This window comes from Macaca nemestrina, chromosome 20 (assembly GCF_043159975.1).
Source record: "Macaca nemestrina isolate mMacNem1 chromosome 20, mMacNem.hap1, whole genome shotgun sequence".
Classification (NCBI taxonomy): Eukaryota; Metazoa; Chordata; class Mammalia; order Primates; family Cercopithecidae; genus Macaca; species Macaca nemestrina.
The window spans coordinates 7,116,655-7,144,431 of NC_092144.1; the positions used below are offsets into that span (position 1 = coordinate 7,116,655).

Genomic DNA, 27,777 nt, shown 5'->3' on the forward strand with positions numbered 1-27,777 from the left:
TTTCACCATGTTGGCCAGTCTGGCCTCAAACTCCTGACCTCAGGGGATCCGCCCACCTCAGCCTCCCAAAGTGCTGGGATTACAGGCGTGAGCCACCACACCCAGTTAATTTTTGTATTTTCAGTAGAGATGGGGTTTCACCATGTTGGCCAGGCTGGTCTCAAACTCCTGACCTCAAGTGATCCACCCGCCTTGGTGTGAACCACTGCACCTAGCCACAACAGCCGTTTTCTGGATGGTACTTTGGGAGGTTGAGATTACAAATGTGAGCCACCATGCCTCACCTGTGTGTTGCTTTTATTTGTTTTTATCTACTTATCTCAAAAAAAGAAAGTAAAATTTCCAACCAAGAAATTCATCCCACCCAAACCCCCACTTCCTTAAGCTGTGCCCCCAAAACACCAAGCAGAACTGCAAATCCCATAATGAGTGCTTTCTGGCCGGGCGTGGTGGCTCATGCCTATAATCCCAGCACTTTGGGAGGCCGAGGTGGGTGGATCACCTGAGGTCGGGAGCTCAAGACCAGCCTGACCAACATGGAGAAACCCCATCTCTACTAAAAATACAAAATTAGCCCAGCGTGGTGGTGCATGCCTGTAATCCCAGCTACTCGGGAGGCGGAGGCGGGAGAATCACTTGAACCCGGGAAGTGGAGGTTGCAGTGAGCTGAGATCACGCCATTGTACTCCAGCCTGGGCAACAAGAGCTAAACTCTGTCTCAAAAAAAAAAAAAAAATAAGTTCTTTCTAACACCTCCCTACTGAGACCCCCATCGTGCCCTATGACATGTACGAGCTCTCTCTCCCTCTCTCTTTCTCTCTCTGTCTCTCTCTCTTTGATGAGTAATAAGCTTGAATGTGCTCAATCACAAGTACATTGCCGGTGGTCTTTGGCTGTGGGAGGAGGGGAGGGATGACTGTCCCCTTTAAAGGGCACCTTGGAGATCTGTGCGCCCTAGAATAATATTAAGAGGTACAGTGACTCAGGGGAGTGGGTCCATTCTGTGTGGGGTGTGTAGAAGGTAAAGGGACAGAAAAATTTCAGAGGATGATAATAATAATGGACACCAGCAGCCTATTACATCAAGTCCTCAACACTGACACTTTCTGAAGTGGTTACCATCATCAATCCCCTTTTGCAGATGACAAAACCTAAGTTCTAGCTGGGCATAGTGGCACACACCTGTAGACCCACCTACTTGCGAGGCTGAGGCGAGAGGATCGCTTGAGCCCAGGAGTTCAAGTCCAGCCTGGACAACATAGCGAGACCCTACTTCAAAAACGAAACCAACCAAAAAAAAAAAACCCCCAGAGGCTCCAAGAAGTCAATTTACTTGCCTGGGTTCCTGGAGCTCTCAGGAGGCAGGATTTGCACCAAGCCTGACTGGTAATTTTCCTCCCGGCTGCCCCTAGAGGTGCTGAGTAGTCATTGTGACAGTACCATTACACAAAGGAAGTTCTTGGGATCACAGTGGACAGGGCAGACCACACTTCGATGCAGCTTGGGAAGGAACATGAGGGTCCTCTGAGAGACCAGGGACAGAGGGAGATCCAAAGATCTAGTCTGTAGCTAAGTGCGTTTTCGTTTGGTTTTTGTTTTTTTTTTTTGAGACAGTCTCGCTCTGTCGCCCGGGCTGGAGTGCAGTGGCCGGATCTCAGCTCACTGCAAGCTCCGCCTCCCGGGTTTACGCCATTCTCCTGTCTCAGCCTCCCAAGTAGCTGGGACTACAGGCGCCCACCACCGCGCCCGGCTAATTTTTTGTATTTTTTAGTAGAGACAGGGTTTCACCGTGTTAACCAGGATGGTCTCGATCTCCTGACCTCGTGATCCGCCCGTCTCGGCCTCCCAAAGTGCTGGGATTACAGGCTTGAGCCACCGCGCCCGGCCGCTAAGTGCGTTTTCTAAGACTCATTGATTCACACGCCATCCCTTGAGGTAGGAACACTGTCCTTGTCCCTGATGTACAGAGGTGAAGACTGAGGCTCATGGGAGCTTAATTACTTATTCCAACATTACCTGGCTAGTAATCTCAGTTGCTGGATTCTCTGATGACCCATTTTGGAGGTCATATTCAACTCTCAACTATTTCAGGTGGCAAACTGATTCTAAAAGCTACAAACTCAGCCAGGCGTGGTGGTTCACACCAGTAATCCCAGCATTTTGGGAGGCCAAGGTGGGTGGATCACCTGAGGTTAGGAGTTCGAGACCAATCTGGCCAACGTGGCAAAACCCCATCTCTACTAAAAATACAAAAATTGGCCAGGCATAGTGGTGGACACCTATAGTCCCAGCTACTCTGGAGGCTCAGGTGGAAGAATCACTTGAACTTGGGAGGCAGAGGTTGCAGTGAGCTGAGAAAAAAAAAAGAGCAAACTTACACACTGAAAAATTGTGGTTTCATTAAAACACGCACACTTCTTCATCCATGTTTTCTTTCTTTCTATTTTCGTGATGGTGTCTCACTCTGTCACCCAAGCTGGAGTGCAGTGGTGTGGTCTCGGATCACTGCAACCTCTACCACCCAGGTTCAAGCAGTCCCCCTGCCTTAGCCTCCTAAGTAGCTGGGATTACAGGCGCATGCCACCATGCCTGGCTAATTTTTGTAATTTTTTTCTTTTTTTTTTTTTTCTTTTTCTTTCTTTCTTTTTTTTTCTTTCTTTCTTTTTTTTTTTTTTTTTGGAAACAGAGTTTCACTCTTGTTGCCCAGACTGGAGTGCAATGGTGCAATCTCGGCTCACCACAACCTCCGCCTCCCGGATTCAAGCTATTCTCCTGCCTCAGCCTCTGGAGTAGCTGGGATTACAGGCATGCGCCACCACACCCGACTAATTTTGTATTTTTAGTAGAGATGGGGTTTCTCCATGTTGGTCTGGCTGGTCTTGAACTCCCAATCTCAGGAGATCCGCCCACCTCGGCCTCCCAAAGTGCTGAGATTACAGGCCTGAGCCGCTGTGCCCATCTGGTCCATGTTTTCTAAAGAGGTAGAGGTAAGCAGGTTTTGTGGGTTGAAGTGATCTGGGAGGTCTTCCTGCAGGAGGTGAGCCTGAGAACTTGGAATGCTGGTCTCCAAGGGAGACAGAGAGGAGACCAGGGGAGACACTTGTGATCTAAGCAAAGGCAAAAAAGTCCCAGGTGGCTGAGCAGAGGCGGAGGGTCCAGGAAGGCTTGGAGTCCGAAGCTGAAGGTCAGAGGAGAGAGCTCTCAAAAAGTGTGAAGACAGGAAGAGATTGACAATAGGCAGGACCTAGGACAACTGCAGAGGAGAGGAAAACCAGTAAGAAAGTGTGTGGCAGGCTGGGCATGGTGGCTCACACCTGTAATCCCAGCACTTTGGGAGGCTGAGGCAGACAGAGCACTTAAGGTCAGGAGTTCGAGACCAACCTGACCAATGTGGTGAAACCCCATCTCTACCAAAAATACAAAACTTAGCTGGGCGTGGTGGCAGGCACCTGTTATCCCAGCTACTTGGGAGGCTGAGGCAGGAGAGTCAGTTGAATTCAGGGGAGGTGGAGGTTGCAGTGAGCTGAGATCGCACCACTGGACTCCAACCTGGGAGACAGAGTGAGACTCTGTCTCAAAAAGAAAAGAAAAAAAAAGAAAGAGAGAAGGGAGGAAGGAAGGAAAGAAGGAAGGAGAGAGAGAGAGAGAAAGAGCGTGGCAGAAGCAGAAATGGCCAGTGGCTGGGGTGCAGGGCTGGAGTCAGGCAGAGGAACAAAAAAGGGTCCGCAGAGGGGAAGAAGGAGAAAACCGTGGCCTTGATAACTGACTGAGGGTGAGAAGACGGGGTTCTCGTATCAGACATACAGTAGAATGCAGTGGTTAATTCTCCAAGTTCTAGAATCAGTCGCCCTGGGTTCAAACCTCAAGCAAATGACCACCTCCCTGAGCCTCAACGTCTTTTGTGAAGCAGTAGTTAAAACCTACCCTTGGCCAGGCATGGTGGCTCACACCTGTAATCCCAGCACTTTGGGAGGCTGAAGCAGAAGGATTGCTTGAGCCCAGGAGTTTGAGACCAGCCTGAGCAACATAGCGAGAACCCTGTCTCAAAGGAAGGAAGGAAGGGAAGGAGGGAGGGAGGGAGGGAGGGAGGGAGGGAAGGAAGGAAGGAATCAATTGGCCATGCATGGTGGTGCAAACCAATAGTCCTAGATGCTCAGAAGACTGAGGTGAGAGGACCGCTTGAGCCCAAGAGGTTGAGCCCACCACACTTTTCTAATTTGTGTGTGGGGGGGGATGGGGGGGAGACGGGTCCCACTATATTGCCCAGGCTGGTCTTGAACTCCCGGGCTCAAGCAATCCTCTCCCTCTGGCCTCTCAATGTGCCTGGATTACAGGTGTGAGCCACAGTACCCGGCTATTACCTTCTAACCTACTCTTCAATTTTTGTTGTTATATTTTTTCATTATTGTCTGTCATCTCCCGCCCCATTATCAATTCCACAAAGTCAGGGATCTAGGTCTATTTTGTGAACTATTAGTTCCTCACCCCTGCTGGCCTCCAGGCCTAGAGTAGTGACAGAAATAATCAATTTATGTGGTGCCTATTGTGTGCCAGGCCTACACTAGGCACCACATGAATGATTTTTCTTTCTTTCTTTCTTTCTTTTTTGAGACGGAGCCTCGCTCTGTCATCCAGGCTGCAGTGCAATGGCACAATCTCGGCTCACTGCAATCTCTGCCTCCCGGGTTCAAGCAATTCTCCTGCCTCAGCCTCCCGAGTAGCTGGGACTACAGGTGCCACCACCACTCCGGGCTAATTTTTTTTATTTATAGTACAGATGGGGTTTCCTCATGTCGGCCAGGCTGGTCTCGAACTCCTGACCTCAGGTTATCCACCCGCCTTGGTTCTCCCAAAGTGCTGGGATTACAGGCGTGAGCCCCCGAGCCCGGCCATGAATGATTATTTCTATCTCTGCTCTTGCTGGAGGAGGGCACAGAGGCTGTGCCAGTTTCCCGTGATGTCCCCAGCCTCCAGCTCAGTGCTTGGCGAGCAGAAAGGAGTCAAAGGCAGGAGTCAAAGGCAAGTGCCCCGCTGGCCACTTGCTCAGTCCCTCATCTCCACCCTCTCGCAGGTGGCTGGTGTCCCGCGATGGCCGCAGGCGCCCTCCTGCCGTGCCCGCGCCCATGCCCGATGTCCCAGCAGGACTTCCTCAAGGCCTCACACTTCTCGCTGGGGCCCGACCTGCGGCTGCACGAGGGTACCATGCACACCACGTCGCACCGGGACTTCGCCTACCCGACGGCCACCCGGGAGCCGCCGAGCCTGCAGCCGCCGCCCGCGCTGCTTTTCCCAACGGACCCGCGCTGGGACCGGGAAGAGCGCGTGTCGGAGGCGCGCCGCGCGTTCCCGCCGCCGTCGACGCCGCCGTGGGAGCTGCTGCAAGCGCAGGCGCGGGAACGCACGCTCGCCATGCAGGCCAGCAACTTGCACCTGCACGAGGACGCGCACGCCGGGATCGGCCTCTCCAACGCGCGCGCCGCCTACGTCTGGCCCGAGCTGCCGGCGCGCGCCCGAGAGCGGATCCGCGGCGCGCGCCTCATCTTCGACCGCGACTCCCTACCGCCCGGCGACCGCGACAAGTTGCGCATCCCGCCCACCACGCACCAGGCGCTCTTTCCACCCCACGACGCGCGCCCGCAGCCTCGCGCGCCCAGTCGCCACCTCGGTGAGCGCGCACCCGGACTGAGAGGGCGATTTGCTTCACCCAATGGTTCTCAAAGAGGGGCAAGGACTCTTCATTCCCCTTCCCCCAGGGAACATTTGGCAATGTCTGGAAACACTTTTGATGGTCAAGACTTGAGGGGTGGCCAAGCGCGGTGGCTCAAACCTGTAATCTCAGCACTTTGGGAGGCCAAGGTGGGTGGATCGCTTGAAGTCAAGAGTTCGAGACCAGCCTGGCCAATGTGGAGGAACCCCGTCTCTACTAAAATACAACAATTAGTAGGGCGCGGTGGCGGGTGCCTGTAATCCCAGCTACTTGGGAGGCTGAGGCAGGAGAATTGCTTGATCCCAGGAGGCAGAAGTTGCGGTGAACCGAGATTGTACTGCTGCACTCCAGCCTGGGAGACAGAGCAAGTCTCCATCTGAAAGAAAGAGAGAGAGAGAGAGGGAGGAAGGAAGGAAGGAAGGAAGGAAGGAAGGAAGGAAGGAAGGCAGGCAGGCAGGCAGGCAGGCAGGCAGGAAGGAAGACTCGGTGGGGGGCCGAGGCCATGCGCAGTGGCTCACGCCTGTAGTGCCAGTGCTTTGGGAGGCCCAGGCAGGAGGATCTCTTGAGGCCAGAATTGGAGACCTGCCCAGGCAACATAGCAAGACCCATGTCTACAAATATATATAAATTTTATATATATACATTATATATATAATGTATATATACACATATTATATATAATGTGTATGTATATATAAATTTTTTTAGAAAGTCTCTCTCTCTGTCACCCAGGCTGGAGCACAGTGGCACAGTCTCAGCTCACACAGACTGGATCTGCCCAGCTCAAGCGATCATCCCACCTCGGCCTCCCAGGCAGCTGGGACTGCAGACATACTTGTCATCAGGCCCAGCTAATTTTTTGTACTTATTTGTAGAGATGCAGTCTAACTATGTTGCCCTGGCAGGTCTTGAACTCCTGGGCTCAAGCAATCTACCCGCCTCGACCTCCCAAAGTGCTGGGATTACAGGCATGAGCCAACGAGCCCAGCCCTCACAAAATACAATTTAAAAAGACAGACAGAGGTGCTACCAGCAGACAGCGGGTAGAGGCCAGAGACGCTGCCAAGTATCCTCCCACAGACAGGGTAGCCCCCACAGCAGAGAATTAGCCAGCCCCAAATGTCAATCACACCAAGCCTCAGAAACCCTGGAACCACCTTGAGCGTCAGTTTCAGCATCAGGAGGGTGGACATATCCTCTGAATCTATCCAGAGTGGTGCGTGGTTGGCAGAAGTCATGAATGCCAGTTTGGGGTCAGACAAATCAGCTAAGTTTTCCATCTGCACACCCTCCTCCCCACATCCCCCAGCCTTACCACCTTAGTAGCTGTGTGAGACTGAGCGAGTTGACCTCTCCAAGCCTCAATTTCCCCATCTACAAAATGGGTGCGATCACAGGGCCCAATTCACAGGAGCTGGTAAAGCTGAATGTGTATGGTGTGTCTGGTGCAGAGAGCACCCAACAAAGAGTAGCCACCATTCGTGTGATTTTCCAATTCTGTGACTCCAGGAACCCTTCTGGTGAACGTTACTGGTCAGATGTCCCTCAGATGGCCTCAGGGATTGTCAAACCCTGATTTGACATTTAGTTGTAGTTCCTAGTGTCTGTGGTTTCTGGTAAGTTGCTTAACCTCTCTGAGCCTCAAGGAGACTGTAACATAAGAGAAATAATACCAGGTCCAAGAAGGTGCGACCGGGCACGATGGCTCACGCCTGTGATCCCAGCACTTTGGGAAGCTGAGGCAGGTGGACCACTTGAGGCCAGGAGTTGGAGACCAGCCTGGCCAATGTGGTGAAACCCCATCTCTACTAAAAATACAAAAATTTAGTGGTGCGTACCTGTAATTCCAGCTATTTGGGAGACTGAGGCAGGAGAATCGCTTGAACCTGGGAGGCGGAGGTTGCAATGAGTCGAGATTGTGCCACTGCACTCCAGCCTGGGCCACAAAGCGAGACTCGGTCTCCAAAAAAAAAAAAAAAAAAAAGAGAGAGAGAGAGAGATGCTAGGTCCTGGAAGAAGATGCAATGCACTTAACCTATGCGTGGCTCAATATAGTCCTTGGTAGATATTATCGGGATTTTTTTGTTTTTTTATTGTGTGTGTGTGTGTGTGTGTGTGTGTGTGTGTGTGTGTGTGTGTGTGTGTTTTGAGATGGAATCTCACTCTGTGACCCAGGCTGGAGTGCAGTGGCGTGATCTCGGCTCACTGCAGCCTCTGCCTCCCGGGTTCAAACTATTCTGTCTCAGTCTCCTGAGTAGCTGGGACTACAGGCATATGCCAACACACCCGGCTAATTTTTATATTTTTGGTAGAGATGGGATTTCACCATATTGGTCAGATTGCTCTTGAACTCCTGACCTCAGGCGATCCACCTACCTTGGCCTCCCAAAGTGCTGGGATTACAGGCATGAGCCACCGCACCTGGCTGTATTTTTAAATTTATCATTATTTTTTAGAGATGAGGGTCTTGCTATGTTGCCCAGGCTGGTCTCCAGCTCCTGGGCTCAAGCCCATCTTCCCACTTCAGCCACCTGAATAGCTGGGATTACAGGCATGGGCCATTACCCCTGGCTTTTAGTATAACTTATTCTATTTTTATTCTTTGGTGTTTGCCAGACAGCTCTCAGTCTACACTGTTCAGAATGGCCCAGCTGCCCTTCCCAGGCAAAAATTAGAATTCCTTCCAGAGGGCTTGAGATGGCAGAGAATCTCAATCTCTCTCTGTCTCTCTGTCTCTCTCTCTCTCTCTCCCCCTCCCCCTCCCTTTCTCTCTCTCTTCTTTTCTCTCTCCCCTCTTGCCTATCCTAAGGAGGCCCCAACACCCTCAAGTGGGACTACATGAGACAAGATGGGACTTCCTACCAAAGACAGTTCCAGGCCCTGCCAGGCCCACCTGCCTTGATGTGTAAGAGGGTAAATTGAGGCTGTGTTGGGGCTGCAGGTGGGGGCAGAATTGGGGGCTGGGTGGTTTGGGCCTTCCTATCCCTGTCTGCCCACAGGCCTCCTCTACAGTGGAGCTGGGAGACTGCAAGATCAGCTATGGATCGATGTGTTCGGAGCAGAAACAGGCCTACAGGCCCCAGGGTCTGCCTGAAGATAGGTATAAAGGGGCCATTGCCGGGCACAGTGGCTCATGCCTGTAATCGCAGCACTTTGGGAGGCTGAGGCAGGCGGATCATGAGGTCAGGAGTTCGAGACCAGCCTGGCCAATATGGTGAAACCTCGTCTCTACTAAAAATACAAAAATTAGCCGGGTGTAATGGTGGGCACCTGTAATCCCAGCTACTCGGGAGGCTGAGGCAAGAGAATCCCTTGAACCTGGGAGGCGGAGGCTGCAGTGAGCCAAGATTGTACCACTGCCCTCCAACCTGTTCGACAGAGCAAGACTCCATCTCGAAAAAAAAAAAAAGTGGGGAGGGCACTGCCTTCCCACCCAGATGGGACAATTGGCTTTCAGTAGCATGTGGTATGAGCCCCTTAGGGCTTTAGGACCAATACTCTGCCTTTGAGGTCTATGTCACTGGTAGCCAAGGTGCACTATTGTGCCAGGTCTCCCATTATTAGAGCCCCATGGCTTGGTCATTAGGAAACCCTGATCCCCTCCCCGTTTCTGGAGGTTACAAGGCCTCAGATGGATCCACTTTACCTTCTTCTTCTTCTTCTTTTTTTTTTTTTTTTTTTGAGACGGAGTCTTGCTCTGTTGCCCAGGCTTGAGTGCAGTGGCATGATCTCAGCTCACTGCAAACTCCGCCTCCCGGGTTCAAGCGATTCTCCTGCCTCAGCCTCCCGAGTAGCTGGAATTACAGGCACGTGCCACCATGCCCAGCTAATTTGGTATTTTTAGTAGAGATGGGGTTTCACCATTTTTGCCAGGCTGGTCTCAAAGGCCTGACCTCAGGCAATCCACCCACCTCAGCCTCCCAAAGTGCTGGGATTACAGGGGTGAGCCACCGCGCCGGCTCACTTTACCTTGTTCTTGATAGAATAATACATTACATGCAGGTATGACAAGGCCCAGGCCGCAGCCCACATCCACTATGTAAATATCCGTCCTGGTGACGGCCTCTTTCACGACAGAACCACCAAGGCCGAGCACTTCTATGCCCGGGAGCCAGGTGAGAGCCTGCGGCCCGCCCCGCCCCGCCTCCCACCGCAGCCTCCCAGGGCAGCTCTGCACCTGTTCGGCTCCTGGCAGAACCTTTTGTTCTTCACCACGATCAGACTCCGGAGTCGCACATCCTGAAAGGAAATTGGTGCCCCGGCCCCGGCAGTCTGGACACCTTCATGCAGTACTTCTACGTCCAGGTGAGCAGGAAGAGCGAAAAGGCGGCAGCGAAAGGGTTTCCCAGACAGAGCAAATAGCAGGTGCAGAAGTCCCAAAGGGGGAATGAGCTTGATATGTATGCAGGAATCTCCTGGATGTACTTGAGTGATCTAGGGCGAGTCATTAACCACTCCGATCCTCGGTGGGGCCCAGAAAGGGCGAGGGAGCTGTTCAAGGTCACACAGAGCCCACCTCCTCCCTCCCGATCCCGGGCCCGGGGACCTCTCGGACGCCGGAGCTTTCAAATGCCATGTGGTCCTACAGCCGCCACCCGCGACACAGCCACCCAGCCGCCACGTGCCTCACGAGAAACTACAGAGTCACGTGACCCTAGGGGAGCCAAAGCTACTCAGATGCTTCTTCAAGACCACCATGGGCTCTGACTACTGCCCCTCCGAGTGGAGGCAGGTGCAGAAAGCGCCCAACCTCCACTTGCAGCCGAGCAACCTGCCGCAGGGGACCGGCGGTGAGCGCTCCCGGGAAGCCCCGCCCCATAGAGCCCCGCCCCGGGAAGCCCCGCCCCAGGAAGCCCCAGCCCTGGAAGCCTCGCCCCCTGCCACTGCTCGGGCCCCGCCCCTAACCAGCCCTCCCCTCCCCCTGGTTTCACCCCCGTAAGGCTAAATCCCACCCCCAATTGACCAGAACCACAACTCTGCCCCTGGATAATCCCGCCCCTTCATGTCATACCTCTCCCCTTCATGTCATACCTCTCCCCTTCATAACTCCATCCTTCTGGACATGGCCCCGCCCCTTCTCCATCCTCTCTTATCCAGTCTTAACTCCTCCTCGATTGTCAGACTCTGGCTCCGCCCCTGACCCGCCAGCCAGCCCTGCGTGGCCCTGCCCCCAGACTCATCTGGACGGGTCCCACCCCTGATCTTCTTAGCCCTGTGCCCTAGCTCCTGGCTCTTCCCCTAGCTCCTCCCTCCTCCCCCAGCTCCTCCCTCTTCCCAAGCTCCTCCCCCTTCCTCTGGCTCCTCCCTTCTCGGCTCCTTCCTCTTTCCTAGCTCCTCCCTGTTTCCCAGTTCCTCCCTCTTCCCCAGCTCCTCCCCCTTCCTCTAGCTCCTCCCTCCTCCCCTGGCTCCTCCCTCCTCTCCCACCTCCTCCCTCTTCCTCAGCTCCTCCCTCTTCCCAAGCTCCTCCCCCTTCCTCTGGCTCCTCCCTCCTTATTTGGCTCCTCCCTCCTCCCCTCTCCTAATCCTTTCTTCTCCCCTGGTCAACATCAGCCTGGCTTGGCTCTTGAACCCTTCCCTTGAACTTCACCACACCCTCAGCCCCGCCTCTGCCCATAGCCCTCACTCAGCCTCCCTAACCTGAATCTCCAGAATTCGATTTTTTAACCATGAACCAGAAGATGCTGAAGCCACACGGAACAGCTCCGGCCCTGGTGACTGAAGAGATGCTACAGCGGGTGAGGGAGCGGGAGGGGAGCCACCCATCATTAGGCAACCCCCACATGGGTGTAGAGTTGTCTCAGGAAGACTATGCTGTCACCCAGCCTCAGAGTTAGTGACCATCCAGGCTCGGGGGCACCTTTTTTTTTTTTTTTGAGACGAAGTCTCGCTCGGTTGCCCAGGCTGGAGTGCAGTGGCCGGATCTCAGCTCACTGCGAGCTCCGCCTCCCGGGTTCACGCCATTCTCCTGCCTCAGCCTCCCGAGTAGCTGGGACTACAGGGGCCCACCACCTTGCCTGGCTAGTTTTTTTGTATTTTTTAGTAGAGACGGGGTTTCACCATGTTAGCCAGGATGGTCTCGATCTCTTGACCTCGTGATCCACCCGTCTCAGCCTCCCAAAGTGCTGGGAATACAGGCTTGAGCCACCTTGCCCGGCCGGGGGCATCTTAATATCCCTTTAGCCTCAAGATCATCCCTAGCTTCACCGGGTGCGGTGGTTCACGCCTGTAATCCCAGCGCTTTGGGAGGCCAAAGCAGGCGGATCTCCTGAAGTCAGGAGTTTGAGACCAGCCTGGCCAACATGGTGAAACCCCGTCTCTACTAAAAATACAAAAATTAGCCGGGCATGGTGGTGCATGCCTGTAATCCCAGCTACTCGGAAGGCTGAGACAGAATTACTTGAACTGGGCCGGGCGCGGTGGCTCAAGCCTGTAATCCCAGCACTTTGGGAGGCCGAGACGGGCGGATCACGAGTTCAGGAGATCGAGACCATCCTGGCTAACACGGTGAAACCCCGTCTCTACTAAAATACAAAAAAAATTAGCCGGGCGAGGTGGCGGGCACCTGTACTCCCAGCTACTCGGGAGGCTGAGGCAGGAGAATGGCGTGAACCCGGGAGGCGGGGCTTGCAGTGAGCTGAGATCCGGCCACTGCACTCCAGCCTGGGCAACAGAGCTAGACTCCGTCTCAAAAAGAAAAAAAAAAAAGAATTACTTGAACTGGGGAGGCGGAGGTTGCAGTGAGCCAAGATCGTGCCATTGCACTCTAGGCTGGGCAACAGAGCAAGACTCTGCCTCAAAAAAAGGAAAAAAAAATAGAGATAATCCCTAGCTCACTCCCCAGGGTCATGTCCAGGTCAGCTCAGGGGCATCTTTGCACCACCACCACTGTTATACCCAAGACAAGGGTTAATTCAGAGCCACCGAGGAGCACCCCAGCCCTGGAGTCCTTCCAGGGACACCCCTGGTTACTCTCCAGCTTCTTATCCAGCTCCTTATTCAGCCTCGCCTGGGGCCCTTTTTATCCACCTCTCCCCAGGGTTCAACCTCCCCAGCCTTTGATGCTCTGGCTCTGCCCCTAACCGGCCCCACCCTTCCCCTGGCTTCACCTCCTGAAGGGCTAAATCCCACCCCAAATTGACCAGAGCCCAAACTCCACCCCTGGACAATTCGGCCCCTTCGTAGCCATGTCCTACCCTTGCATAACTCCACCCTTCTGGTCATAGCCTTGCCCCTTTCCCTATCCTCTCTTACCCAGTCTTAACCATCCTACTTCGTCAGACATTGGCTCTGCACTGACCAACTAGCCTGTCCTGCCTGGCCCCAGCCCCTGACTCATTAGGCCTGGAGATCCTGGGGTGGACAGGGTGGGTCAGCCACCTCCCAGGCTGCCCTGCCATGCTGTCCACCCTGACTCCACAGTGCAAGTACAGTCACATGGAGCCCCCACTGGGTGGACTGCGCTTCTTCTCAACCCAATACAAGGACGAATTTCCTTTCAAGTATCAGGGTCCAGCAGCCCTGAGACTGAAAAATCCTCAGGAGGGCTTCGTGCCCCTGGGCACGCCTCACCAGCACGGCTGCAGGGAGAAGATAGACCCTCGGGCTCCCCAGCCCCCTATGTACCCGTGCCCCAGCCAGTAATAAATGCCACCTTGGCAACATTCCACTCTTCCCCATCAGTCAGCCAGTCCAGAGGATGCTTGGGTGGGTGGGGGCTGGGGGAAGGGACTGCACAGGAAAGGATGACTCCATTGTTGCTGCGTTGCCATGAAGAGTATGGAGTCAAGGCTGGACACGGTGGCTCACACCTGTAACCCCAACACTTTGGGAGGCTGAGATGGGAGGATTGCTTGAGCCCAGGAGTTTGAGATCAGCCTGGGCAACATAGGGAGATCCTGTTTCTACAAAAAATAATTGGCCAGGCGCAGTGGCTCACACTTATAATCCCAGCATTTTGGGAGGCCAAGGCGAGCGGATCACCTGAGATCAGGAGTTCGACACCAACCTGGCCAACATGATGAAACCCTATCTCTACTAAAATACAAAAATTAACCAGACGTGGTGGCACATGTCTGTAATCTTAGCTACTCAACAGGCTAAAGCACGGAATCACTTGAACCTGGGAGGCGGAGGTTGCAGTGAGATCACACCACTGAACTCCAGCCTGGGCAGCAGAGCAAGACTACATCTCAATAAATAAGTAAGCAAGTAAGTAAGTAAATAAATAAATAAAAATTTTAAAAAGCCAGGCATGGGGGTACATGCTTGTAGTCCCAGCTACTCAGGAGGCTGAGGTGGGAGAATGACTTAAGCCCAGAAATTTGATGCTACAGTGAGCTATATGATTGCACTACTGCACTCCGGTCAGGGCAACAGAGCAAGAACTCTGTCTCAAAAAAAGACAAAATGAAAAAAGTTGTAGTGCTGAACAGAGATATTGATGTGTGTGCTTGAAAACATAGATCCCTGTGGGGGCTGGATGGACATAGTCCAAACCCGGACTCCTCCATGTCCTGGAGAGTAGTTTGGGCAAGTCACCTAACCCTGCTGAGCCTCAATTTGCTCATCTATGAAACGGGGATAAGTAGCAACTCTCCCATGAGACTGTTAAACATGAGAAATGTCCACACTTTTCAGTGCATGGGGCTGGGGTCGTGGAGGGAAAGCTCCCCTTCTGAGGATGAAAGTGGGGAAGGCCAGGGTGTGGGGAAAAAGCTTTCAATGGTGGGGACACTGGGTGTGGCCTGTAGAGGACATGGAGGAGTGGACACAGTTGACAATAGCCCAGCAGTTTCTTCCATCATGGGCAGAGACTAGAGACCGAATGGGGCACTGACTGTCTGGGAAACTGGCCCCCAGGTCAGAGCAGAGTCCAGAGGCAAATTGACAAAAGCCATCAAGACATTACCAGGTCCAAGGGGGTGAGTGTTCAGCCAGAGACAAAATGTAAAGGGTCAAAAGGAGGAGGATGTGATGGGGCTCTGCAACAAGTGAGTGACAGGGCTTAGTAAGGACCAGTACCTTGGACAGCGCCTGACCTTGAAGGTCCAGGGCGTGGTGAGGAGAAAGGTCTGTCTGGGGTAAGGTCTGTCTGGGGTAAGGTGCCTGCCTCTGTGGGCTGTTGAATGTCCAGTTTCAAGGAGTGAATATGGCTTTCCTGAACCGAGAATCAAACCTCCAAAGACCAAGGACCCCAATCCAATGAACCATGAGGTTGAGCCAATCTCAACCCTGCCCAGGAGCCCTTTCCTGGTTGGCATCAGTTCTTCTAGGCCAGGTTGTCATTTCTGCAAGAAAGGCAGGAGGGAATCAAGCTTTGCATCCTGTAGGGACAAGATGACCCTTTGGACCACACATGGTATCCACGTTGACATGCAAGAATCTGCCGGCTGTAGAATATGTCCTCTAGGCCGGGCGCGGTGGCTCAAGCCTGTAATCCCAGCACTTTGGGAGGCCGAGGCGGGCGGATCACAAGGTCAGGAGATCGAGACCACAGTGAAACCCCGTCTCTACTAAAAATACAAAAAGTTAGCCGGGCGCGGTGGCGGGCGCCTGTAGTCCTAGCTACTCCGGAGGCTGAGGCAGGAGAATGGCGTGAACCCAGGAGGCGGAGCTTGCAGTGAGCCGAGATCGCGCCACTGCACTCCAGCCTGGGCAACAGCGTGAGACTCCGTCTCAAAAAAAAAAAAAAAAAAAAAAAAAAAAAAAAAAAGAATATGTCCTCTAAAGATATTTGGCATCATGCTCTTCTGAGTTACTTCAGGATAAACCAGGGCTTGTCATCTATTGATGTCTTAGATCATTCTTTATTGGAGGCTCTCCTGTGCATTGTAGGATATTTAGTGCCATCCTTGTCCTCTACCCACTAAATGCCAGTAGTACCTCTCCCTCCCACTTGTAACAAAATGTCCCAAATATTGCCAAATATCTTCCGGATGGGAAAGAATTGCCCTGGTTGGAAATCACTGCAATAAGCTCATCCTCTTCTGATGAAGCTGGTCTGCCTAGTGACCAGACTACTAGAACAGAAAGGTTTTCTCTTTTTGCCTTGCCTGCTGGGAAGCTCAGAATGTTTATTTGGTCTTAAGTTCTATGTAGCTCTAGTTGTGGGATTATCTTCCTGCCTCATGCCAGGAATGGTTTATTTATTTGTTATTTATTTATTTATTTATTTTCAGACAGAGTCTTGCTCTGTCACCCAGGCTGGAGTGCAGTGTCATGATCTCAGCTCACTGCAAGCTCTACCTCCCGGGTTCATGCCATTCTCCTGCCTCAGCCTCCCCAGTAGCTGGGACTACAGGCGCCCACCACCACACCCGGCTAATTTTTGTTTTGTTTTGTTTTGTTTTGTTTTGTTTTGTTTTAAGAGATGGGGTTTCACTGTGTTAGCCAGGATGATCTTGATCTCCTGACTTAGTGATCCACCCATCTCGGCCTCCCAAAGTGTTGGGATTAAAGGCGTGAGCCACTGTGCCTGGCCTGGAATAGTTGAAAACAGCCTTAGGCATTAGAGGAAAACAGTCCATAGCTGTTAAAAAGAGCTGGATTTCAGCACAACTTGAAGCGTTTTCTAACAATGAAAATGACCAGCCCTAGGATGGCTTGCCAGGGAAGAACAGAAACTGTACTGGAAATGTTTAATCCTTGGGGAAAGACACTACATCAGGATGATTCTGGATGTATTTTATGGATTTATGACTAACCTCCTATATTCCACTCGCCCCCTTCCTCCCCCAAAAAGCCTAGGGATTAAGACTAATATAGAATTGAATGTGAGAAACTAAGTTTTTTCTTTTTTTTTTTTTTTTTTCCCAAAATGGAGTCTTGCTCTTGCCACCCAGCCTGGAAAGCAATGGTGCAATCTCAATTCACTGCAACCTCCGCCTCCTGGGTTCAAGCGATTCTCCTGCCTCAGCCTCCCAAACAGCTGGAATTACAGGTGCCCGCCACTGTGCCTGGCTAATTTTTGTATTTTTAGTAGAGACGGGGCTTTACCATATTGCTCAGGCTGGTCTTGAACTCCTGACCTCGTGATCTGCCTGCCTCGGCTTCCAAAGTGCTGGGATTACAGGCATGAGCCATCGTGCCTGGTCACCAAGATTAATTTTTAAAGGAAAACAACTTTCTCAATGGAAAGCATCACCCAGCAGCAGAATTCAGACCTGCCTTTCTGTCCTTAGGCAGGAATATACCCTGACCCTCACTTTCCCTCTCTGTAAAATGGGAATGCCAATAGTTCCCGTTTCAAAGAGTATATACAGGAATTAAATAAAAGGTGCATGTACCATGCTCAGAAGAGGGCCTGGCACTTGGCTGCAGCTCAATGAATGGTGACTAAATGTGTTAATGTCTTTTTTTTTTTTTTTTTTTTGAGACGGAGTCTTGCTCTGTGCCCCAGGCTGGAGTGCAGTGGCGCGATCTCGGCTCACTGCAAGCTCCGCCCCCCGGGTTCACGCCATTCTCCTGCCTCAGCCTCCCGAGTAGCAGGGACTACAGGCGCCCGCCACCTCGCCCGGCTAATTTTCTTGTATTTTTAGTAGAGACGGGGTTTCACCGTGTTAGCCAGGATGGTCTCGATCTCCTGACCTCGTGATCCACCCGTCTCGGCCTCCCAAAGTGCTGGGATTACAGGCTTGAGCCACCGCGCCCGGCCGTGTTAATGTCTTATATCATTTTGTTGCAAGCGACAGAAACCAAGCTCTATCTGACTCAAGTGAAAAAAAGGAATTTTATTGATTTAGAAAAAAGCCAGACATGGTGGCTCGTGCCTGCGATCCCAACACTTTGGGAGGCTGGGGCGGGAAGATCACTTGAACTCAGAAGTTCAAGACCAGCCTGGGCAACATAGTGAGATCTCATCTCCACTAAAAATAATTTAGAAAATTAGCTGGGCATGGTGGCATGCACCTGTAGTCTCAGCTACTTGGGAGGCTGAGGTGGGAGGATTGTTTGAGCCCAGAAGATTGAGGCTGCAGTGAGCTATTATCACTGCACTCCAGCCTGGGCAACTGAGCAAGATCCTGTCTCAAAAATAATACACACACACACACACACACACACACACACAGAAACAAGAAAGTCTGAGTCTGGAATTGGGTCTAATATCAGGCATTTTGCATCAGGACTGTGTCTCCCTGGCCATCTCTCAGTCCTGTGTCCCTCCAAACAACAGCAAAGGAAGATGTTGGTAGTATTTACCAATGCTAATGATTAAATCCCCTAGAGAAGGGCAGGGTCTTTCCAACATGCTCCCTCTATTGAGTTTTTTGTTTTTGTTTTGTTTTGTTTTGTTTTTTTGAGACAGAGTCTCACTCTGTCACCCAGGCTGGAGTGCAGTGCTGCAATCATGGCTCACTGCAACCTCCACCTCCCGGGTTCAAGTGATTCTCCTGCATCAGCCTCCCAAGTAGCTGGGATTACAGGCATGCACCATCATGCCCGGCTAATTTTTGTATTTTTATTAAAGACGGGATTTCACCATGTTGGCCAGGCTGGTCAGTCTCCCAAAGTGCTGGGATTACAAGCGTGAGCCACCACACTGGGACCCATATTGGAATTTAAGGAACAGGCCGATTGGCCCATTTGAATCACACACCCAGTTGTGGACCAATCACTGTGCCTAGAGGAAAACAATATTGTGATTGGCTTGGCCAGCTCAGGAGCCCACCCCTAGGTTATTTAGTTCCCCAAATCCAGTCAGGATCTCGGCGCTGGAGCCCAAACTTAACTGACTGTGTCTCCTAAGGACAGATCTGTGTCCTGCCCCAGGTTGCAATCTGGAGGGTGGATTAGCTCAGCTAATAGGCTCTTCCCAGTGAGAGTGATCGTCAGCTTTGTAGACAAGGAATGTTCAGTGTTTGGGAGTAGCTTAGGGTGTCAGATGTTCTCCCATAATCCCAGTCTTATCTTCCACCTCATCATCTGCCTCGTCTTTTAGCCCAGAACAGAAAATTCAGCTCTGACAATCTCACAAGATGAAGCAGATGAGTCTCTGCTTTGAGAAGGAACACATTCCAGAAACTTGTGTCTTTCTTGCAAGACTTTGCTGAAGATTGCATGAAAGCTGCTCCAGGCCCCAGGCCAGGCATGGTAGCTCACACCTGCAGTCCCAGCAAGTTGGAAGGATTGCTGAAGCCAGGAGTTCGAGACCAGCCAGGGCAACATAGTGAGACCCTATCTCTACAAATAAAATAATAATAATAGGCAGGCATGGTGGCTGTAGTCCCAGTTATTCAGGAGGCTGAGTCCCCAGCTACTCGTCTGTAGTCCCAGCTACTCAGGATGCTGAGGTGGGAGGATGGCTTGAACCCAGGAGTTCAAGGCTGCAGTGAGCTACGATTGTGTCACTGCACTCCAGCCTGGGTGACACAATGAGACCCTGTCTCTAAAAAAGAAAGAAAGCTTCCCTATATTCCAATATTCTGGTCCTTAGGAGACACATGGTTAGAGTTCCATGATAAAATAGGTTACTATTTATTTATTTATTTTTTATTTTTGAGATGGAGTCTTGCTCTGTCGCCCAGGCTGGAGTACAGTGGCACGATCTCGGCTCACTGAAATCTCCACCTCCCAGGTTCAAGTGATTCCCCTGCCTCGGCCTCCTGAGTAGCTAGGATTACAGGCACCTGCCACCATGCCCGGCTAATTTTGTATTTTTAGTAGAGATGGGGTTTCACCATGTTGGCCAGGGTGGTCTCAAACTCCTGACCTCAGCGATCCGCCCATCTCAGCCTCCCAAAGTGCTGGGATTACAGGTGTCAGCCACCGCGCCTGGCCAGGCAACAATTTAATCAGCTGGTTTTCTTCCACATAACTGTAGTTTTCTGGGGGAAAAGCTCTTTTACATAGCCCCTGTGTACATCTAGACAGGTTGTGCATTACATAATCTAAGGTGCCCTGTTCACTTTATAGTCCATGTGTGTGGCAATCCTGGCTCTCTCTACCCCATCTTCCTTTAGTTGGTTCCACATTTTTAGGTTTTATTTTTAAGATTTTTTTTTATTACTCTTTCCTTTCCAGGTAATAATTCCTAAATTAGTCAAGACTGTCACGGATGCAAGAAACAGACATCCACTAAAACTAGCTCAAACACCCAGAATATTTGTGGGTTTGTGGTACAGGAAAGAATGAGTTCTCTGGCTTCAGGTACAGCTATATCCAGGAGCTCAACAAATATAGCCAGAGCTATCTCTCTGACTCTTACTTGTACATCTTGGTGCATATTGGCCTCAGTCTGCAGACTGTTCTTTTGAACAACTGGGGAAGGTGACTGCAGACAGAATGAGCTCCTTGTGGCTCATAATCCCAGAGGTAGAATGAGAACCTCCAATGTCACCTTTTCATCCCATACCTAATTTTTTTTTTTTTTTTTTTTTTTTTTTTTTTTTTTTTTTTTTTTTTTGAGACGGAGTCTTGCTCTGTCGCCCGGGCTGGGGTGCAGTGGCCGGATCTCAGCTCACTGCAAGCTCCGCCTCCCGGGTTCACGCCATTCTCCTGCCTCAGCCTCCCGAGTAGCTGGGACTACAGGCGCCGCCACCTCGCCCGGCTAGTTTTTTGTATTTTTTTAGTAGAGACGGGGTTTCACCGTGTTAGCCAGGATGGTCTCGATCTGCTGACCTCGTGATCCGCCCGTCTCGGCCTCCCAAAGTGCTGGGATTACAGGCTTGAGCCACCGCGCCCGGCCCCCATACCTAATTATTATGGCCAGGGGATGGGGCCCTTTGATTAGAGTCCAGATCACATGGGACTGGGAAGGGGTGTTAGACATATGTCCATTTGGAGTAGTGGAGGGGACTCCACAAAGGAAAAGAAAGTACTGTTAGATTCTAAGCCAAAGAAACAACAGATGTCATCACAAGTATTTGTAATGGGATCATCCAGGAAGTGGCAGGATAAGGAACTAGGGGCATAATCCAATTGAAGTTATCTCCAATCTCTCAGATCTGCTATGGGCTCTGCGGAAAGATGGAAAGCAGGTCTCAGGCTATGAGTCCAACACACATCTAGAAGGTTCAGGAAGGAAGAAGGAACCATAGGGTGTCTCTATAAGGAGGACATGGGGGCAGAGGAGCATCTTATAGAATTTGGGCTTATACTTGTTAGTTTGGGTTTTTGTTTTGTTTTTGAGATGCAGTCTTGCTCTGTTGCCCAAGCTGGAGTGCAGTGGTGCAATCTTGGCTCACTGCAACCTCCACCTCCTGGGTTCAAGCAATTCTCCTCCCTCAGCCTCCTGTGTAGCTGGGATTACGGGTGTGCGCCACCACGCCCGGCTGATCTTCGTATTGTTAGTAGAGACAGGATTTCACCATGCTGGCCAGGCTGGTTTCAAACTCCTGACCTCGTGATCTGCCCCCCTTGGCCTCCGAAAGCGTTGGGATTACAGGTGTGAGCTACCACACCCAGCCTATATTGGGTGGTTTTAAAGAGAATTACTAGGGTGGTATTGTTGGGAAGCTGGAAGCACTTTGCTGACTAGGTATTTCGGTGATTTTTATCTCAGAGGTGGGAGGATGGAAGTTGGGTTGGATTTGTGGTCGGTAAGAAGTGGCAGTCATTTGTGTTCACTGGGCGAGGGGGATGAGAACTCATTTTTGTGGTTGCAGAGGGCCCATGTCTCTATCTTGGTTCAGACATGGTCACAGAGTGGCCTTGTCTCATCATTGTTTATATTCTGTGGCCACTGTTTATATTTAGTGGAGAACATCGCGGCCCAGCCGCCAGGAGCTGATTTCCACTCTCTCTCCTGGCTGGCAGTGGGGATCTGTGTCTCCAAGGCAAGTTTGCCCCCAGCCCTTCCCAGCCCTGCCTAAGGTTCTCCGGAAACCATCACTCACATCTAGCACTTGGAGGCCTCCAGGGACAGCGGTGACCCGCCATCTGGGTAGGAGGCTGAAAACACTAGGGGATGAATATCCCAAATCTGTGCCTTGGCGGGTGTTACCCAGAAAGGGTGACGGGTTTCACCATGCATAAAGGAAAAATTGGAGGAAGGCCAGGTTAAGCAAAACTAGACTTATTTTTAGATTGCAGAGCTGAGAAGCTTGGCTGTGCCTATGTGCATTGCAAGTCTACAAGAACAACATGTGTAGAGTTTTATGAACAAAGATAGAGTCAGAGACATGGGCAGCAGGCAGAGACAGACAGACAGACACAGAGAGAGACAGAGGCAGAGAAAGCAACAGAGGCAAAGAGATTGGAACACAGAGAGAAAGAGATGGGGACAGAGACACAGAGAAAGGAACAGAGATGGGAAGACAGGGACAGAGCAGACAGAGAATGAACAGAGACAGAGAGATAGGGACGGAGAGAGACAGAGAGAGGGATAGAGACGGAGAGAAAGAGACAGGGCCAGGGCCACAGAGGGGCTGAGACAGGCCCAGGAGGAGACTAGGGATGGGGCCAGGGCTGCGTGCGGGCGGGGCATGGTGCAGACAAAGGCGCGGCCGCGCGGCCGGGGTGGCCTGGCCGGGGACAAAGGCCTGCCCGGGGGGCGGGGGCAGCGATGGCGACGGCCGCGGCGGGCGCGGGCGAACTACAAGTCCCAGCAGCTCCCGCTGCGGCCCTCGGCCGGCCCCTCTCGCTCCCCGGGAGCGCCTGGCGGGGCCGCTGGGCCGAGGGGGCCGCCGGCGGGGCTGGCGGGCGGGGGGCTTCCTGCGGGCCCGGGGGGCGCCGGCGGCCGGCGCGGGCGCGGCGGGCCGGGCAGGGGCGAGGGGCGCCGGGTGAGTGTCCCCGCGAACGGGCTGGGGCCGGGGCGGGGGACCGGGCGGGGGGCGGACGGGCAGGGGGGGCTCCAGGCGCGGGGCGCAGCCCGGGGCGACCTCTATTCGTCCCCCGCCCTGCGCGCCGCCAGCCCTGGCCCGGGCGAGTGGGGGTCGCGGGCGCGATGGGGAGGGGACCCCGCGGCCCACCCCGGCCTAGCGAGCCCATCCCGCCGCTGAGGCCGGGGAAAAGGGCCCCGGAGATTGGGAACCTTCAATCGGGCGTGGTGGGGGGCGCCCGCCAGCTCTGGGGTCTGGAGCGCAGGACGCCCCCTCCCAAGAGGCTATCCAGGACCCCCTCCCCTCCTGATTCGAGGAGGGGCTCCGGTATTGTTCCCACCTCCCGCCTGGGGTCGGGAGTTCAGGAGGCCCTGTCCTCAAGAGGGGGATCTAGGGGGTCCCTCTTCCCCCAGGACCCTAGGAAGGGTACCAGCGATTGTCCCCCTCCCCCTCCAGTCTTGGAGTCTGGAGTTCTGGAAGCTCCTTCCCCTGGAGGTGATCCAGGGGGTCCACCTGCCCTCACCCCTGGGAACTCAGGAAAGACTTAAGTGATTTCTCCTCCCACCTTCCAGCTAAGAGATGTGAATTGAGGGGACCCCTTCCCCTGGAGGTAATCTAAGAGTTCCTCTGTCCCCGCAGGAATGCAGGAGGGGTCCCAGGTATTGTTTCCCCCGCTCTCCAACTACGGGTCTGGGTTGAGGACCCCCTGTCCAGGAACTCGGCTCTGTTTGCCTGCACACTCCCAGCTATGGGGTTGTGGCTCAGTGTATTCCCCTCCCCAGAAGGGGAGCCACAGGTCCCCCCACACCTTCTCCTAGGAGCAGATCATTCATTGTTGGCACCTCAACACCCAGCCATGGGTGGGGAGCTCAAGGCCTCCCCACCCCAGGCAGGTCATCCTGGGCTCCCCTTGCTCCCCAGAAGTGGTTCCAGCTTTTGTTCCTCTACCTCCCAGCCTGCCCCCAGTCACAAACTGGGAGTTCAGTTCAGGATCCTTCCTGCAGGAAGGGCCACAAGTGTGCTGACACTACCCGCCACCTCCCAGCCATGGGAGGAGATGGCTCAGGCGTTTCCCCAGTAACTTCAGAGGGTCCCCAGGTATTATTCGTGCCCATCTTCCAGCTAGAAGTTAAAATTCAGGACCTTCCAGCCAATAGTGCAAACAGGTATACTGGCCGGGCATGGTGGCTCATGCCTGTAATCACCATATTTTGGGAGGCTGAGGCGGGAGGATCACTTGAACCTAGGAGTTTGAGTCCAGCCTGGGTACCATACCAGGACCCCATCTCAAACATAAATAAATAAATAAAACAGGTATACTAACAACTGTCCCCACCCTCCTGCCTATGGGGTTCATGAGTCTCCGTGCCCACCCCTCCTCACCAGGAGGGGTCCCAAATATCACTCTACTGTGCTCACCATCTGTCTGTAGGAAAGGGCATTCCCGATCTAAGAGAGAGGATTTGACACTGACTCCCACCTGGCGCTGTGAGTTCTGGAATGCAGGTTTTCTTCTCCCCAGAAGGCAAGCTAGGGTCTTCTTGTCTTTCCCCAGTGACTTGGGAGGGATGCCAGACGTTATTTGTTGCATATTCTTATCCCCCAGACATGGGTTCTAGAGCTCAGAATGCTGCTGCTGGAGGGGGGCCTCCCCTACCAGAACTCCCCCCGATAAATTAAGCTGCCACCCCCAAGTATAGGACAAGAATTCAGGCCATGTGCTCAGGAGCACAAGAACGCTGACACCCACACTGTTCCCCATGTGGTGACCTCCAGCAAGGTGGTAGGAACCCAGGACTGTCTCCTCCACAGGACCCCAGCTTCCCATAAGAGGAGCCCAGGATGGAGAGAGGGGCAGAGCCATGGAGTTGGGGACTAGAAACCTCTAGTGCCGGGTCTCATGACCTCTGTCCAGGTTCGGGGCTGAAAGGGGAGGGTCCTACCATGTCCCACCTGGGTCCCTCAACTCCCTGCCCTGGCTGGGGTAAGTCAGAAATCTCCCTGCAGTCAGAGACAAGGGAAACATCCACGTGTATGCTCAGAAGTGAGTGGGAGTTGGCCAGGCACAGTGGCTCATGCCTGTAATCCCAGCATTTTCTGAGGCCGAGGTCAGAGGTTTGCTTGAGTCCAGGAGTTTGAGACCAGCCTGGGCAACGTAACGACACCCCATCTCAAAAAAGAGAGAGTGAGAAAGGAAGGAATGAAAGAAGGAAGGAGAGAGGGAAAGAAGGAAGGAGAGAGGGAAGGAAGGAAGGAGAGAGGGAAGGAAGAAAGGAGAGAAAGAGAAAGAAAAGAAGAAAGAAAGAAAGAAAAAGAAAGAAAGAAAGAAAGAAAGAAAGAAAGAAAGAAAGAAAGAAAGAAAGAAAGAAAGAAAGAAGGAGAAAGAGAGAAAGAAAGAATTGAGGTTAGTTGAGTGTGGTGTATCTGTAATTCCAGCTACTTGGGAGGCCCAGGTGGGAGGATCGCTTGAGCCCGGGATTTCCAGTCTGCAGTGAGCTATGATCACATCACTGCACTCTAGCCTGGGTGACAGAGTGAGACCCCATCTCAAAAAAATAAAAATAAAGAAGTGGGGCTGGGCGCGGTGGCTCACGTCCGTAATCCCAGCACTTTGGGAGGCTGAAGGGGTGGATCACCTGAGGTCAGGAGTTTGAGACCAGCCTGGCCAACATGGTGAAATCCTGTCTCTACTAAAAATGCAAAAATTAGCCAGGTGTGGTGGCGAACGCCTGTAATCCCAGCTACTCCCGAGGCTAAGGCAGGAGAGTTGTTTGAAACTGGGAGGCAGAGGTTGCAGTGAGCCGAGATCCTGCCATTGCACTCCAGCCCTAGGGACACAAAAAGACCCCATCTCAAAAAAAAAAAAAAAAAAAAAAAGTGGGTTCTGAGGGCACAACCGGGTCCCCTTTCTCATCCCTAACCAGACTCCAAAAGACACCCCCGCTCCCCTAGAACCCACCTACCCTCTACCCTCTATTCTTGCCCTTGCAGGTCCTGCCCCAGAAGCTGCCGGCACATCCACGCCTGAAATGCGGCGCTCAGTCCTGGTCAGGAACCCAGGCCACAAAGGCCTGAGACCCGTTTATGAAGAGCTTGACTCTGATTCCGAGGACCTAGACCCCAATCCTGAAGATCTGGACCCGGTTTCTGAAGACCCAGAGCCTGATCCTGAAGACCTCAACACTGTCCCGGAAGACGTGGACCCCAGCTATGAAGATCTGGAGCCCGTCTCGGAGGATCTGGACCCCGACGCCGAAGCTCCGGGCTCGGAACCCCAAGATCCCGACCCCATGTCTTCGAGTTTCGACCTCGATCCAGATGTGATTGGCCCCGTACCACTGATTCTCGATCCTAACAGCGACACCCTCAGCCCCGGCGATCCAAACGTGGACCCCATCTCCCCTGGCCTCACTGCCACCCCCCAGGTCTTGGCCACCAGCCCCGCGGTGCTCCCCGCCCCCGCCAGCCCGCCCCGGCCCTTCTCCTGCCCGGATTGCGGGCGAGCCTTCCGCCGCAGCTCCGGGCTGAGCCAGCATCGCCGCACTCACAGCGGTGAGAAGCCGTACCGCTGCCCCGACTGCGGGAAGTCCTTCAGCCACGGTGCCACCCTGGCGCAGCACCGTGGCATCCACACCGGGGCGCGGCCGTACCAGTGCGCGGCGTGCGGCAAGGCCTTCGGCTGGCGCTCCACGCTGCTGAAACATCGCAGCAGCCACAGCGGGGAGAAGCCGCACCACTGCCCGGTGTGTGGCAAGGCCTTCGGGCACGGCTCGCTCCTGGCGCAGCACCTGCGCACGCACGGCGGCCCGAGGCCCCACAAGTGCCCGGTGTGCGCCAAGGGCTTCGGCCAGGGCTCTGCGCTCCTCAAACACCTGCGCACGCACACGGGCGAGCGGCCCTACCCGTGTCCGCAGTGCGGCAAGGCCTTCGGGCAGAGCTCGGCGCTGCTGCAGCACCAGCGCACACACACGGCCGAACGCCCCTACCGCTGCCCCCACTGCGGCAAAGCCTTCGGGCAGAGCTCCAACTTGCAACACCACCTGCGCATCCACACGGGCGAGCGGCCCTACGCCTGCCCGCACTGCTCCAAGGCCTTCGGGCAGAGCTCAGCGCTGCTCCAGCACCTGCACGTGCATTCGGGCGAGCGTCCCTATCGCTGTCAGCTCTGCGGGAAGGCCTTTGGCCAGGCCTCCAGCCTCACCAAGCACAAACGGGTGCATGAGGGTGCAGCCGCTGCTGCAGCTGCCGCGGCTGCCGCAGCTGCAGCAGCGGCGGCCGGCCTGGGCCTAGGGCCTGGCCTAAGCCCTGCATCCATGATGAGGCCGGGGCAGGTCTCCCTCCTGGGTTCTGATGCTGTTTCTGTGCTCGGCTCTGGCTTGGGCCTCAGCTCTGGCACCAGCTCTGGCCGTAGCTCTGACCCTGGCTCCGGGCCGGGCACTCTGCCGGATCCCAGCTCTAAACCCCTCCCCCGCTCCAGATCCACCCCCAGCCCTACTCCTGTGGAATCTTCTGACCCGAAGGCTGGGCACGACGCTGGTCCTGACCTTGTGCCCAGCCCAGACCCTGATCCTGCTCCCAGCCCAGACCCTGATCCTGTGCCCAGCCCTGATCCCAACCCTGTGTCCCACCCTGACCCCTGCTCTCCCACTGGTGACACTGTCAGCCCAGCCCTCCCTACCGGCCAGAGTCCAGAGTGGGTACAGGAGCAAGGGGCACTGCTGGGGCCTGATGGCTGAAGGGGACTCGGGCATCCTCCGGGGCCTGGGGAAGTTGTGTGTTGTGCAGTTAGTAAAATCCTCCCACTGCCTCCGGCTTCTGTGTCGTGGCTTGCCTTTTGTGCTTTCTTTCTGAGCACAGCCCCTTGCTCCAGAGATGGGACAGTGTGGCCAGGGCCAGCCACGATCTGGAGCTCCAGTGTCCTGGCTTCCTTCTTAGGCCCTGGAGTCCCACCAGCTAGACTTTCCAGTTTAACCCACAATGCCTCACCCTGGTCCATCCCACTAGTCACCACTCTTTGTTCCCCTCACTTACCCCTTGCTCTTCAAAGCCCACACAGTAGGCACACAAGTGGACAAAAAGAGGCTGCTCATGTATGCAATCAACAAACATCTCTGGATTGCTGGGGTCTCTGCAGGAAGCAGAAAAACAGGTTGCTCATTTATGCAATCAACAAACATCTCTGGATTGCTGGGGTCTCAGCAGGGAACAAGATAAGTATGGCCTCGACCTGCACGGAGCTCGCAGATATTAAATCCAGAATACTTAAAAAATAATTACAGGGTATGGTATATTCTAGGAGAAGCATAACAAGAC

The 27,777-nt window shown here is 53.6% G+C and overlaps 2 protein-coding genes across 15 annotated transcripts; both read left to right on the forward strand.

Moving 5' to 3' along the window:
• Positions 1 to 1,326: 1,326 nt before the first annotated feature.
• Positions 1,327 to 19,041, forward strand: SAXO5 (stabilizer of axonemal microtubules 5). 11 transcript variants are annotated; one of them, XM_071086553.1, is made up of 12 exons: positions 1,333 to 1,573; positions 1,772 to 1,935; positions 2,687 to 3,274; positions 5,072 to 5,665; positions 8,517 to 8,620; positions 8,707 to 8,807; positions 9,710 to 9,822; positions 9,903 to 10,012; positions 10,296 to 10,497; positions 11,357 to 11,442; positions 13,803 to 13,915; positions 18,645 to 19,041. In XM_071086553.1, the coding sequence occupies exons 4-11, from the start codon at positions 5,089 to 5,091 to the stop codon at positions 13,905 to 13,907; spliced, it is 1,398 nt and encodes a 465-aa protein (XP_070942654.1). In that variant the 5' UTR covers positions 1,333 to 1,573; positions 1,772 to 1,935; positions 2,687 to 3,274; positions 5,072 to 5,088; the 3' UTR covers positions 13,908 to 13,915; positions 18,645 to 19,041. The 11 variants fall into 11 exon arrangements, with proteins under 11 accessions (XP_070942652.1, XP_070942650.1, XP_070942651.1 ...); XM_071086548.1 differs by lacking the exons at positions 13,803 to 13,915; positions 18,645 to 19,041 and adding an exon at positions 13,127 to 13,413 and having other exon boundaries at positions 1,336 to 1,573; XM_071086546.1 differs by lacking the exons at positions 11,357 to 11,442; positions 13,803 to 13,915; positions 18,645 to 19,041 and adding an exon at positions 13,127 to 13,790 and having other exon boundaries at positions 1,329 to 1,573; positions 2,687 to 3,282.
• A 2,441-nt stretch (positions 19,042 to 21,482) lies between these two features.
• LOC105484472 (zinc finger protein 358) lies at positions 21,483 to 27,276 on the forward strand. 4 transcript variants are annotated; one of them, XM_071086540.1, is made up of 3 exons: positions 22,290 to 22,425; positions 25,456 to 26,688; positions 26,725 to 27,276. In XM_071086540.1, exons 2-3 carry the CDS (start codon positions 25,494 to 25,496, stop codon positions 27,198 to 27,200), a joined length of 1,671 nt encoding a protein of 556 aa, XP_070942641.1. In that variant the 5' UTR covers positions 22,290 to 22,425; positions 25,456 to 25,493; the 3' UTR covers positions 27,201 to 27,276. The 4 variants fall into 4 exon arrangements, with proteins under 4 accessions (XP_011744433.2, XP_011744423.2, XP_070942641.1 ...); XM_011746131.2 differs by lacking the exon at positions 22,290 to 22,425 and adding an exon at positions 21,483 to 21,587 and having other exon boundaries at positions 25,456 to 27,276; XM_011746121.2 differs by having other exon boundaries at positions 22,278 to 22,425; positions 25,456 to 27,276.
• Positions 27,277 to 27,777: the final 501 nt, after the last annotated feature.